The sequence below is a fragment of the Hyperoodon ampullatus genome (genome assembly GCF_949752795.1).
Source record: "Hyperoodon ampullatus genome assembly, chromosome: 2".
Lineage (NCBI taxonomy): Eukaryota > Metazoa > Chordata > Mammalia > Artiodactyla > Ziphiidae > Hyperoodon > Hyperoodon ampullatus.
Window position 1 is genome coordinate 187,213,937 of NC_136915.1, and position 14,217 is coordinate 187,228,153.

The following is a 14,217-nucleotide window of genomic DNA, read 5'->3' on the forward strand; positions in this document are numbered from 1 at the left end:
TAATTTTTTAAAAGGCCCCTGCATTTTCACTTTTGTACTGAACCCTGAAAATTTGTAGCTGTCCTTGTTAGATTGACCCAGACACATTACTTTTCATCTCTTATTTGCCAGAATTTGGTCATATGATCACAACTAGTCCCAAGAAATGCTAAGGAGTGTACTATCTTGCTGGCAGCCAATGCCTACTAAAACTCAGGAGCTCTAATATTAAAAGAAAAAAAGAATATTGCTGCAAATGGCATTATTTCATTCTTTTATATGATTGTGTAATATTCCATTGTATATATATTTACACATCATCTTTATCCATTTATCTGTTGATGGACACTTAGGTTGCTTCCATGTCCTGGCTATTGTAAATAAGTGCTGAAATGAACATTGGGGTCCACATGTCTTTTTGAATTAGAGCTTTTGTCTTTTCTGGCTAGATTATCATACTAAGTGAAGTAAGTCAGAGAAATATTATATGATATCACTTATATGTGGAATCTAAAAAATAGTACAAATGAACTTATTTACCAAGCATAAACAGACTCACAGACATAGAAAACAAACTATTGTTATCAAAGGGGAAGGAGGGGAGAGGTAAATTGGGAGTATGGAATTAACAGGTACACACTACTATATATATGAAATAGATAAACCACAAACATTTACTGTATAGCACAATATCTTGTAATAAACTATAGTGGAAAAGAAGCAAAAAAGAATATAAACATACACATATATATGTATAACCGAATCACTGCTGTACACCTGAAACTAATACAATATTGTAAATCAACTATACTTTAATTTAAAAAGGAAAGGATGAATATTACTTATATCTAGTGAATTCAACCACACTGTCTGCATTTTCCTTTTCCATTCCCAGAACATAGCAATAGGACAGGCACATGGTTGGTGCTTGGCATTTTGTTGTTGTTGTTGAATAAATGAACATGTGGATCAATAACTGAATCAACAGAACAGAAACAAACTTAAACCTTTCAATTTTAGGTAAATGCATGCATGCCATCAAGGCCATTAAGAAAATGAGACTGGTCCAATCTAATAGTATTAATATATCAGGTAAACATTTCCAAAGATTTGAAAATACTTCCAAAATTTTGGCTCATGATAAGCAAAAGTAGATAAGTAGTAGTCCTGTGGAGTTCTAGTTTTATAAGTATAAATCATATTTGATCAAACCATATGTTACAGAGGTTTAAAACCTCATGTTCTCTAATCACTCAGTATGTTCTATCACACAGGGAAAAAGAAGTCTTAATTCAGACACATTTGGATGTCCTAACTTCCTCTTTGTAACCACCTTAACTAAGAGAAATACGTTTTTTAAAAAGAGGGTTAACATGACCTAGTGGCTGCTGTTTTGGACAGTATAGCATTTGGCTGGCAAGTAGGAGATAGTAGAAAAATACCTTTATATTTTACATGTGAAGACCCATTAGAGGATTAATAAAGCACAGAGATGGTTTTATATAAAGAAACGAATTTTTAAAAAAATTTTAAATCAACTTGCTCTTGACAAAATAAAAAGTAAATATAAATAAATAAATAAGAAGGTTAGGACAATTGCTATGTGATGCTAGGTACCCAAATGTAGGGTGATGCTCATAAAAATCACTTAAACGCAAAAATTATAGCAATATAAGGTCAATATAGAGCAAAAAAATCTTATGTGCCAAAATAATCGCTATGTTTTATATGCTATTACAATAGCATAAGGTAGCTAACGGTCATTTTGATAACTTAGTGTACTTGTACATGAAACTTAGAGAAAGTTTCATCACAGAATTACAGCAAAATTGCAAAATTACAGTGAGGAAATAAGCGGAGTGTAAAGTTTGCATTTCATATAAAAAAACTAGTTCCTGCTAAGTTACTGAATAAATGAAGAATTTCTATAAATTTTTGTAGACTGTAAATTTTGTTCCCACTACTATAAAAATACATTAGAGTAGTTAAATATTCAATCAGAGGATACACTGGAGAAAATGTAATGCATAGGATGTGTTACTATATAAAAATGAAAGCTGAACAAAAAATTTTAAAAGTCCTAAGACAGAATGAATCAAAAAAGAGATACCTCTGTTTCTCTCTTATGTAATGTGTAGGATCTGCTTAAAGAACTCATTTCAGGAATAGTTAGTGGCTCTGTCATCCTTGAAACATGATTTTCCAGGCAGCTCCATTCATGGTCACTCACAAGCAAGGAGGAAAGTAAGAATGCGCTCAGGTCAAGTTTCTTTTAAGCAGTTGGGAGGGAGTTGTCAATATGATTTCCATTCACATTTCGTTGGTGAGAATTTAGACACATAGCCATGCTTACTTACAAGTGAGGGCAAGAAATATAATCTAGCTGGGAAGCTTTGTTCCTAGGGGAAAGGAGAAGATAAATTTGAAGGAATAAACAAATATTGTAACAATACTTCCCAGGATACATTATCTAATTTTTGAGAGTTATGTTTGAAAATGATTTACACTTGTGAAATTTCTAGTAATACACTGAATGTCCTATAGGATTATGATTTCTGAAACAGCTTTTATTTAGAGCAGGTTTAAATTTGCAGGGAAATTACAAAGATAGAGCAGTGCTCCACTCTCAGTTTCCCCTATTACTAACATTTTATATTAGTATGGTACCTTTATTATAATTTTAAGGTATTATATTAATAACTTTATTATTAACTGAAGTCTTTACTCAGCTTTCTTTAGTTTTTAGCCTAGTGACTTTCGTTCATTGCTGGTTCATAAGAAATAGTTGAGTTTTTAATATTTACCTCGTATCCTTGCTCTGTTAGTTGATAGGGCCTAGCAACAAGGACAACTCTGTGACAATGGCCATACCTAGTGCCCAGATTTTGATTTCTAATGTCATTCTCCAATAGAAGGAACCAGAGCCCTTTGAAGAAATGGCTGATTCTAGGACCAGGATAGGAAATATACATGAGCTGGAATCATCTCATGGAGACAATGAGTAAGGAGGTGCTCAAAAACAAAAATCCCCAAAACCATTATGATGGGAATACATCAAAGGGACATAGGAGTCAGCTTAAAGAGTCTCAACAGCAAAAGCTGGAAAATTTGAGCATAAACTAAATTAAGTTGTCACAGGTTGTAACCCAAAGTATAAAATAAACATCGATGATTCCATACTGATACAAATAAATGGAGAAGAGACATAGCTCCCATGCAGAATTTCAATTAATTTTTGTAGCCCCTTTGCTCTCAAGGAGGTAAAACATAACTACTCACATCTTAAGTGTGGGGGTAAACACAGTGACTTCCTTCCAAAGAATACAATATGGAAAGAGGAAAAAATAAGGTTACAGAACAGAATTCTGAAAAACACTACTTCAGCTAGGTCATTTAGGCCAACATCAACAGCTATAATTCATGTGGAGAGAATGTACCCTTTATATGACATGGTAAATGGCACTCTGCAGTCTTTTCCCAAAAACATAGAGCCCCAATATAATCACAATAAGAATGTGTGTTCAACTGTTGTTGGATGGAGTATTCTATCAATGTTGATTAGAACAACTTGATTGATATGTCTAGACATAGAATTGTTTGATGTTTATCCTATTTGTTGTTTTCTAACCTTCCTGGATCTGTAGTTTTGTGTCCATCATTGATTTTGGTGAGTTCTTTGCTATTACTACTTCAAATAATTTTTTGTTCTTTCTTCTGTTATTCTGATTATCTCTCTGTTAAAGCATTTTAAATTGTTTCATAGTTATACTAGTTTGATAGGGCTGCCATAATAAAGAACCACAGACTAGGTGGCTTAAAGAATAGAAATGTAGTTTCTTATAATTCTGGAGGCTAGAAGTCTGAAATCAAGGTGACCACAGCATTGGTTCCTTCTGAGGCTTCTCTCCTTGGCTAGTAAGCGGCAGTCTTTTCCCACGTCTTCACATGGTTTTCACTCTGTATCTGTGTCCTAATCTTTCCTTATAAGGACACCAGTCATATTGTATCAGATCCCACCCTCATGATTCTCATTTTATTGTAATTTAATTACCTCTTTAAAGTTCCTGTCTCCAAATACAGTCACTTCTGAGGTACTGGTGGTTTTGGGGTACACAATTCAGCCCATAACAACAGTTCTTGGATATTCTGTTGTGCTGTTGTTTTCATTCTTTTCCTCTTTGATTTCTAGTTAGGGAAATTTTTATTGACCTAACTTTAAGCACATGGATTCTTTGATTTTTTTTTTCAACTGGGTACAATCTACTAAAAACTTATCGATGGCATTTCTCATTTCTGTCAGGGTGTTTTTGTTTTCAACCATTTCCCTTTGATACTTTATTAGAATGTTTTTCTCTCTGCTTATATTACTAATATGTTTTTGCAGGCTGTCTACATTTTCCATTAGAAGCTTTAATGTATTAATTATCGTTATTTTAAATTCCAGTCAGAAAATTCTAATATCTCTTTTTTTTCTCTCTTTGGCACGCCTTGCAATTTTTTGTTGAAATGTAGACATGTTGTATTGGGTAATAGACACTGAGGTGAATATGCCTTAGTGAAAACTGGCAATGTCAACCTGCCGGTTGGGCTGTTTAATGTTTGCTGGAGCTGTAGACGTCAGAGGCTTCAAATTCCTCTATTTCCCTTGTTTTTGTCTCCCCTTTTCACTTTGTTCCCTTAGTATTTCCTCTCAGAAAGAGTCTGCAACTTGCAGCTATTTCAGCTTGATCCACTGTTATTATATTGGAGCCCTGTTGATGTGATGGTAAGTATGGGAGAAAGAGCGGAAGTATTCTATAATTTTTTTTTTTTTGGCTGCGTTGGGTCTTCGTTGCGGTGCGCAGGCTTCTCATTGCCGTGGCTTCTCTCGTTGCAGAGCACAGGCTCTAGGTGCGTGGGCTTCAGTAGCTGTGGCACTTGGCCTTTGTTGCTCCGCAGCATGTGGGATCTTCACGGACCAGGGCTCGAACTTGTGTCCCCTGCAGTGGCAGGTGGATTCTTAACCTCTGTGCAACCAGGGAGGTCTCCTATAATCTTTTGATTAAACGTTAGTCTTTTAGTGGATCTCTGGCTCTGGTTGTGAACAAGTGTTTTTCTTTAGTGGTATAGCTTTCTTGCCACCACTTACACAAGAAAAGATGTCTACTGGGGACTAGAATAAGCAGAATCCCCTTCCATCAGATGGGATATGCTCTGGTAAAAGCTTTTCACCTGGAGAAAGCTCTGTGCATATTTCACGATGACTTCTTTTCCCCATTCTCTGTCAGACGTGGGTGGTTATCCTTTTTGATCTTCACTATGAGGACCAGTTGGGGTTCCAAAAGGTAAAATTTACAAAAATGGAAGGCAAGCTAAGAATGCCCCCAGGAGATTCTTAACATTGTGCTGGACTAAACTCAGCTTCCAGTAATTCATCAAAATTACTATTTAGATCTTCCCACCGGTTTGATTCCAGCAGCTTCTGTTCCAGATAAGAATATCTTGGCTTTTATTCTCTAGATGCACTTGTTTCTCCAGATATGAGGGTTGAGGTTTGTTCTGCAAACACAGTTCTCTAATAGATTCAATGAAAGTCACTTATTTTAAGTTAGATCCATTTTTTTCTTACTCTGTGGAGAGAAGTGATGACTTCCAAGCTCTTTATATGTTAACATGAATCTGGAAGTCAAATTATGAGGTTTTATTTTATATACTTAATGCATTATTATTTTACTGCACATTATTTTCCTATGAGTTTAACATAAAATTTAATTATGATCATATTTGATTGAGAGGATATTGCATGATTTAATTTTTAAGAGTTTAGAAGGCTCCATCAGCTTTCTGTATGAAATTAGATGGTTAGTACAGCCAATGTTAAATCATATAAAGTAAACAGGATGGAAAGCATAGAAAATAAAATTTATGAATTATGGTCAAATTTTATTTGTATAATTCCACTAACCCTCTCATTACAGATACAAAAGTAAAAGAGTAAAGGCCCTTTCTACCCAACCCTTTCTGTTCTGTTTTATTTTATTTTTTTTACCATACTGAGACACTAAAGAGCAGAGATAAGATTAAAAGTTCTTTGCTCAACACCTAACACAGTCTCTGACATATATTAGCAAATATTTATATGATAAATCAATAAGTGATTTAATAAATACTGATAACAATGAAATGAATCAAATGCAAAAAAATAGTAAGCAGTAAACTGGAAAGTGAATGATCATCAAGGCCTTGACACTCTATATTTACCTAAATTAATTTTAAGTAATTCAATTAAATTTTGAATAAAAAGTACATGTTAGAATTTCTAAGTTAACAGCAAGTGAGTATTTTATCATTTTAAACTAAATATAGGTTATTAAAATTTGTAAAAATCCTTCTAGGTAAAAACATCACAGATGGTAATGTGGTAAGCTAGATAGTAGAAATGTGTGTTTTTTTCCCCTTATTTCTCTCTCTTTTTTAAAAAAAATTAATTAATTAATTAATTTTTTGGCTGTGTTGGGTCTTCGTTTCTGTGCGAGAGCTTTCTCCAGTTGCGGCGAGCGGGGGCCACTCCTCATCGCGGTGCGCGGGCCTCTCACTATCGTGGCCTCTCTTGTTGCAGAGCACAGGCTCCAGACGCGCAGGCTCAGTAGTCGTGGCTCACGGGCCCAGCTGCTCCGTGGCACGTGGGATCCTCCCAGACCAGGGCTCGAACCCGTGTCCCCTGCGTCCCCTGCATTGGCAGGCAGACTCCCAACCACTGCACCACCAGGGAAGCCCCTCTCTCTTTTTTTTAACCAGTCCAATATTGATTAATAACAACAAAAATAACAAAACATTATTTGAATTCCTTTAGTGGGGCATCACTCTGCAATTCCCTTCTTGCTATTATTTTGCCTTATATGTTTTAATTTCCTGGTGAAACTGAATTTATTTGTGATTAGTATACCTGATTTAGATTTTTGTTATTTCAGAAGAAAATAACAGTTACATATAATGCAAATTGATGAGAATACTTTTGTTAGAAAGAGGCATTTATTAAACCGTGAATTTAGTATAGGAGATAAGAGCCTACCTGGTAAAGTTGTTTTGTGGAGACAGAAAACATAAAAATGATGTATTTTATTAATTATCTTATTATTTATTAGAATTTTTCTGGCCAAATTAAACAAGACAATCTAACACACTAGAGTGTAGAGTTCCTTAACTCAAGAAGATCATAGCAGAATTTTCATAAGTATTATTGAAACAAGACATTTAACACACTCAATACTTCCTTATACCTAATAAGTAAAACTCCTTTTAAGTATTTTAATTTATTTCATGCATTTTACAACTATAATCTGCATTTAAAAGATTTAATATAATATTTTTTCATTAGTTTTAATGTTTAGAAGTTTTCTTTTAAAGAAAAATATGCTTTTATATTTATTGAAGCTGTGTATAATTATTATATAAATATTATAGAGCCTGAAAAGCCAGAAAATTATTTGGCATGGCTAAATTTTATTTTAAAAAGTACATAAGTGTTATTATGTTTTTTTAAAATATTGATGCTGCCAGCCTTTTACCTTAGTAGCCTCAAAGTGGAGGAGGGCTGTCCACTACAGGAAATAGCATATAGCAACCACTTACTTTAAAAGATTTATAAAGTAGTGCTTAATAATAACACAACTGTTCCATGGGCTTCCCTGGTGGTGGTGCAGTGGTTAAGAATCTGCCTGCCAATGCAGGGGACATGGGTTCAAGCCCTGGGCTGGGAAGATCCCACAAGCTGTGAAGCAAAGAAGCCTGTGCACCACAACTACTGAGCCTGCGCTCTAAAGCCCATGAGCCACAACTACTGAAGTCCGCATGCCACAGCTACTGAAGCCCATGCACCTAGAGCCTATGCTCCACAGCAAGAGAAGCCACTGTAATGAGAAGCCTGTGTACCACAATGAAGAGTAGCCCCCACTCACTGTGGCTAGAGAAAGCCTGTACGCAGCAACGAAGACCCAATGCAGCCAAAAATAAATAAATAAATAATTAAAAAAAATAACACAACTGTTCCAGTAACTGTGGTTTTCCACCAAAAATACTTTATTTAAAACATTAAATATATTACTTTCTTGTATGAAATGCAAGGGAATAAATTTCTTGGGAAAGTTATTTCATTTCCCATCTTCTTCCCTTTTAGGTTGGGTAGTATGGGTGGCTCTTTAAGAGAAGGACATATATAAGTTTATATTTAAAATGAATGTTTAACTTATCAATTTTTATTAAATATTAGAAGATGAAGTGTCTCAGATGAATGATACTGAGATGTAGCAGTGGAAACAGCCATACGTTGCTGATATAATGACCAGTGAATACTATTGAAAGGATTGAATGATGATGTTCAAATTTAGAAGAAAAATGAGGGTTATCACTCATAGTGTTAAATTTTAGCTGTGATGATTTCAAATTTACTATAATTTAAAGAATGCAGAAACCAAAACCATCTTGAGAAAGAAAAAGCTGGAGGTATCACACTCCCTGATTTTAAACTATACTACAAAGCTAAAGTAATCAAAACAGTATGATACTCCCACAAAATCAGACACATAGATCAATGAAACAGAACAGAGAGCTCAGAAATGAGCTCACACTTATATGGTCAATTTATGACAAAGAAGGCAAGACTATACAATGGGGAAAAGACAACCTCTTCAATAGATGGTGTTGGGGAAACTGGACAACTACCTGCAGAAGAATCACTGGACTACTTTTTCACATCATATACAAAAATAAACTCAAAATGGATTAAAGACTTAAATGTAAGGCCTGAAACCATAAAAATTCTAGAAGAAGACATAGGCAATACAGTCTTTGACGTCAGTCTTAGCAATATTTTTTTTGGATATGTCTCTTCTGGCAAAGGAAAAAAAAATGTGACTATATCAAACTAAAAAGCTTTTGCAGAGTGAAGGAAACTATAAACAAGACAGAAAGGTAACCTAATGAATGGGAGAAGATATCTGCAAATGATATACAGCTGACCGTTGAAAAACATGAGTTTAAACTCTATGGGTCCACATGGATTTTTTTCATTTTTTTAATTAGATGTATGTATTCATAGAACATTTATGAACATTTAATGAGCCCAGTGGCTGCCAAAGGTTATCTAAGGACATGATGGCGTGAGGTGTGCCCATGTGCCAGAGTGGGGAAAGTCCCTCAGTCGGCCAGTGGGGGATTTTTCCGGTGCCCTATTTTGGAGTATTGAGTACTGGGGGCATGTTTGCGGTGGGGTTAGCATATAACTTGGCGGGATTAGGCGGCTATTGGACGTTCAGCCCACGGGGCACCTTTCGTTGCTCATGGCTAACTTCCTGCCTAACATCCATATCATGATAAGAGTCACAAAAAAAAAGGGAGGCGGGAGGAAAATTACTTTTCTTCATTATTTAAATCAGAGAAGACCATCAGCTATTTCAGCATTTTTTTTTTCTTTTTTTGAGCTGACAGTGATCATTTGAATACTGATTTAACTTGCTAAAAATCAACTTGAGGTTTCAGGAACAGGCAGGCAAATCAAACTTACGATAATCATCAAAATAGCTAGAGGAATAAGAGATGTTCCTGGAAAATCATATACTCAATAAATTGTGAATTTTCAGAATTTCAAGTTTCATTGAATTTATTAAGTTCAATTAACCCCTAATTTAGAGACCTACATTAGAAATATCAAAAAAGAAATCAAATACCCTTTTAAAATATGATTCTACATATATATATTTCAACTTTTGTTCGAAATAACATTTTGAGTAAAGTTATTTTTATTAAAAATCCTCAAATTCCTAAAGCAATAATGAGCAAAAATGTTTGCATATAGGCAAATTCAGGAAAAATGAAATGTTCACAGACTGCATTTTTTCCCATATGTTGGCAGACGAATGCTGAATTAAACTAGATTATATTGCCTATTGCTTGTTGGACACTACTGGTTAACATATGAGAAATAAAAATACAAAAAGATGTTGATCCCTTACCCTTTAAATCTGTACAGGACTTTAGAATTTGGTTAGTAGGTTTATTTATATTGTATTAATGTTATCTTACACCTGGCATTCAGAGAAAGACATTCTTATTACTTTCCACTTTCAGGGGAAAAGCAGACTCAGAGATACAAAGGACTCACTGACTGACACTGTTACCAAGACAGTTAGAATGAAGATGATTTGATCCTATCCAGTTGGACTTTTGTGCCAACACACGCCAGGCACAAGAAGGCTCAGGATAGACCCGTAGTCATGTACTTACCTGTGGCTGTAGGAGCTTCTCTCTCATAAGCCAGTCAGGGCAGAGCAAGCTGAGAAATAAAAGAAGTAGCATTGCTGACATTTTCCTTAAGTTCCAGGGAATGATTGCTCTTCGGAGTCTACTGGTGACCACACCATGTTGCTCATGTGGTTTCTGGGATCAGTGGTTCTGGACATCTGGGCCTCCAAGATGCTTCTGGAAAAAGTTTTAGTGGCAATTCTGACTTCTACAGCAAATGTCTTTTTAAATGTATGATCTATATTCCATAAGCTTGGTCATTTTGTGGGTGATTGATTTTGGATGATATATTCCGGTTTACTTAATTACTCCGGTGTACTGTGAAGGTATGTGTTTTATAATGATTTAGACCTCAATTTCATAAGACATTCTTGTTTCACCATAAACCTTTGCATGTAATGAGATTAAATATAGAAATAGGATGATTCATTTAAAACTCAGTGGCACAGTGAAAAGAAGACAGATTCATTGCAGAAAAGTTTGTGTTGGAATCCTGGTCTTTTAACTTGGTTTGTGTTCTTGGGGAATTTGACAAACCACTCTGAGCCTCTGTTTCTTTGTTTCTCTTCCACCAAGAACATGGGAATAATAATCTACTGCCTAGTGTTGTCAGAATTAAATGAAAAGAATATTTATTATGATATCAGAAAAATGGTGTTAAATAATCGTGTATATTTTCAACTGGATTACCTATAATAGCGAAAGTAAAAAAAAAAAAAAAAAAAAGCAGGTGAATAAAGAAAGAAAAGCAGTTATCCAGATACTGGGTGGAAGAACTATGATGTACATATGGTAGATTGAATAAGTATTTGTTGTCTGAACTAACTTCTCTTAAAATGCTTTGGAATCTAAAACAAACAGCTTAAGGGACTTCCCTGGTGGCACAGTGGTTAAGAATCTGCCTGCCAGTGCAGGGGACACGGGTTCGAGCCTGATCTGGGAAGTTCCCACATGCCTTGGAGCAGCTAAGTCCGTGCACCACAACTACTGAGCCTGCGAGCCACAACTACTGAAGCCCGTGCACCACAACTACTGAGCCTGTGCTCTAGAGCCCGTGAGCCACAACTACTGAGCTGGCACGCCTGGAGCCTGTGCTCCGCAACAAGAGAAGCCACTGCAATGAGAAGCCTGCGCACCGCAACGAAGAGTAGCCCCCGCTCGCCGCAGCTAGAGAATTCCACGCGCAGCAACGAAGACCCAAAGCAGCCAAATATAAACAAATAAATAAATAAATTTTAAAATAAAATAAAATAAAACAAACAGCTTAAGAATCCAGAATGTGGCTGTGATGTTTTCATCATCAGTCTTACTCTTTTCATTCATGTCATAGGTTCCCTACTCTGTGCCTTGAGAAATGACTTCATGACCGCAACAGGAAAGCTGGGCTGGACAGTGCATTTGTTTACATTACAAGAAATGTTTATGAAATATTTAAACAAGAGGTGAGTAATAAATATCATAACCACATTTCACAGATACATCCATATATCTAAACAAAAATGCAATTTAAATTCACAGATAAAAAAGTATGAATTATGTTATCTGATATTACACTATGGGTAATATGGGAATTTCAAACCAAAAATTTGGACTAAAACTGGTTTGTATTGAAAGAGTTTGCTTTTCAAAATATACTTTAGTAATACTAGTTTCTCTGAGAGGAAAGGAAATGTCTGTTTACACTTGGATTAGTTACTTGATCATTTATTTTACACCAACACATTACAATTTGTGAATTCTAGAAATGTTATCTTATTGACATTGGTACAGTGTTGGAATAACTAGGTTTTCAGCACTTGAAATGAAAATGATTGTGCAGAGTATGCTGATTGTTGGTTGTTAGAATGTAGAAAGAGAATGACAAAGCAAGTTGCTAAGGAAATTAAGGGTTTACTTTCTCCACGATATGCTTATAACCACACTGACTTTTCTGTATGTTTGCCAAAATGTTCTGATATTTAGCTGCGAAATAAGTTTATCTGTTTATTTTAATAATGATGGTGTCTCTAGGAATGGTTTATAAGTACAGATAATAAAGCACTGACATTATGCTGTTAACCATAAAAATACAACTGAATGCTAAGCATTCTACCTAGTTGAGTTTTCCCTACAGTCTGTTGAAAGGGACCTTCAAGTGTTTCAATTAAAAAATCTTGGGGAATTTTCCCCAGGTTCTAACAAGCTATATCAAAATAGAACTCATTTCATGGAAAAAAGGAATCCCACAGCACTTCTTTTTAATAACTGTTCAGCTACAAAATTTTATTGGTATCTTTTTATGTTCCCTCTAGAGGATGTAATGCACAAAAGCATTGCCACGGAACATATAAAATTACAAATGAAATTTATTGTAAAAAGTAGAATGTCTTCTAGACTGGTGTCAGTATTTATTTCATTCAGAAACCAAAACTGCAGTATAATATATTCATTGTCAGCAAGTTCATGTGTGTAAATTGCCATCCAATGTTATTGACTGATATAAGACAGATATTGAAAAGACAATTTAAATTTACTCTTCCAAACATAAACTGTTCCACAAAAGCACTGTAAAAACTCCTTCAAGATTTTGGGTTGTGCTTGACATTTATGGTTAACTACATAATTTGGTCGTGTCATAATCCACTGTGTTTGGCAATTTGGCATTAAACGCCTGCAGAGCAGATTGGATCCTCACCACCTCACTAGTAGACAGCTTGAGTCTATGACGAAGCAAGCAAGAGAAAAGATCTAGACGACGCTGACCAGGTGGGGAGAGTTTATTTACACGGTCTCTTATCTCTAGAAGTTGCAAAAGTGCTGAGTCCTGGGATCCCTGAGTATAGGGGTAGTCCAGCTGCAGAATCAGGTCCCGAATTGCTTCCGGGTCAAAGTGCATGCTGTAGCCAAACACTTGAATGTTATTGATTTTCATATAACCCAGGTTCCGGGAAGGGTCGATGAACTCCAGGGGTTCGTAGTAAATGCTCTCGTTGCCGTTGGGGCCATTTGACTTGATGCGACTCCTCAGGTAGATGTGCACTGTCTCAAAAAATGTCTTCCACTTGTTCCCCAGAGTCAGCGACCAGTTGTAACACTGCAGGGGGAGGTCCAGCTTAGTCCGCTCCCAGTCGGGGAAGCTGTTTTCATCCACAGGCATAAACCAGCTCTCAGAGTGGCTGCCTCCGAAGGGATTGACGTAAACGGCCAACACCGGCTCCAGGGTGCTGTTTTTAGTTAAGCAAATCTGTAAAGAGAGACCCAGAATCATGTGGACCAGGCTCGACTTGTACTTGTTGCTCTTCAAGGTGAGGAGCATCCGCTTCCGCCAGGAGGGGTCGAACCAGCTGTTGAGGCGCATGTCGTTGCTGATGAAGATGGCATGGACCTCTAGTCGCCTGTCCGTTTTCTGCAACAGGTACTTCATCTCGAGATCTTGCAGGTCGGTCTCGAAGCCGATGTAATGATCGGTGGACTCGGCGACCTCGGGCTTGCAGAGCCCCTGGCTGAGCATGTAGCCCGTGTTGCAGGCGCCGCAGCGGGTGCGGTTGTCAGGGGCGCAGGTGAGGCAGGCGGACGCGTCGCCCACCGTGCAGGGCAGGAAGGCCGTGCAGACCACCTGGTCGTTGGGACACGTGCACGAGTGCGTCTCTTCTGAAAAGCTGCCCAGGAGTCCATTCTCATTGCAGTAGAGAAAAGACTGGATGCGAGTGAGCCAGTAGGTTGAGGTTCTAAGAATAGAAAACAAAAGGAAATCTGTATAAATACAAAGGCGTTTGCGTTTGTGTGTCCTGCAATCAAGTTACCTTAGGTTTGAAAGCTTCACTATCATGTTCTTAGGTCCTTCCCAGTTATTTAACTGTGATAATAAAACAAAAAACACTGGGCTTCCCTAGTGGCACAGTGGTTGAGAGTCCGCCTGCCGATGCAGGGGACACAGGTTCGTGCCCTGGTCCGGGAAGATCCCACAAGCCGCAGAGCGGC

The 14,217-nt window shown here is 36.7% G+C and overlaps 1 protein-coding gene across 3 annotated transcripts in view; it reads right to left on the reverse strand.

Moving 5' to 3' along the window:
- Positions 1-12,847: 12,847 nt before the first annotated feature.
- Positions 12,848-14,217, reverse strand: part of BRINP3 (BMP/retinoic acid inducible neural specific 3) — a gene marked incomplete at both ends in the record, with an annotated part of 403,154 nt that continues 401,784 nt past the window's right edge. For all 3 annotated transcript variants that reach the window (XM_079696401.1, XM_079696400.1, XM_079696402.1), the window contains one exon: positions 12,848-13,964. In XM_079696401.1, coding sequence (XP_079552527.1) covers positions 12,848-13,964 — 1,117 coding nt within the window. The remainder of the gene's footprint in view (positions 13,965-14,217) is intronic.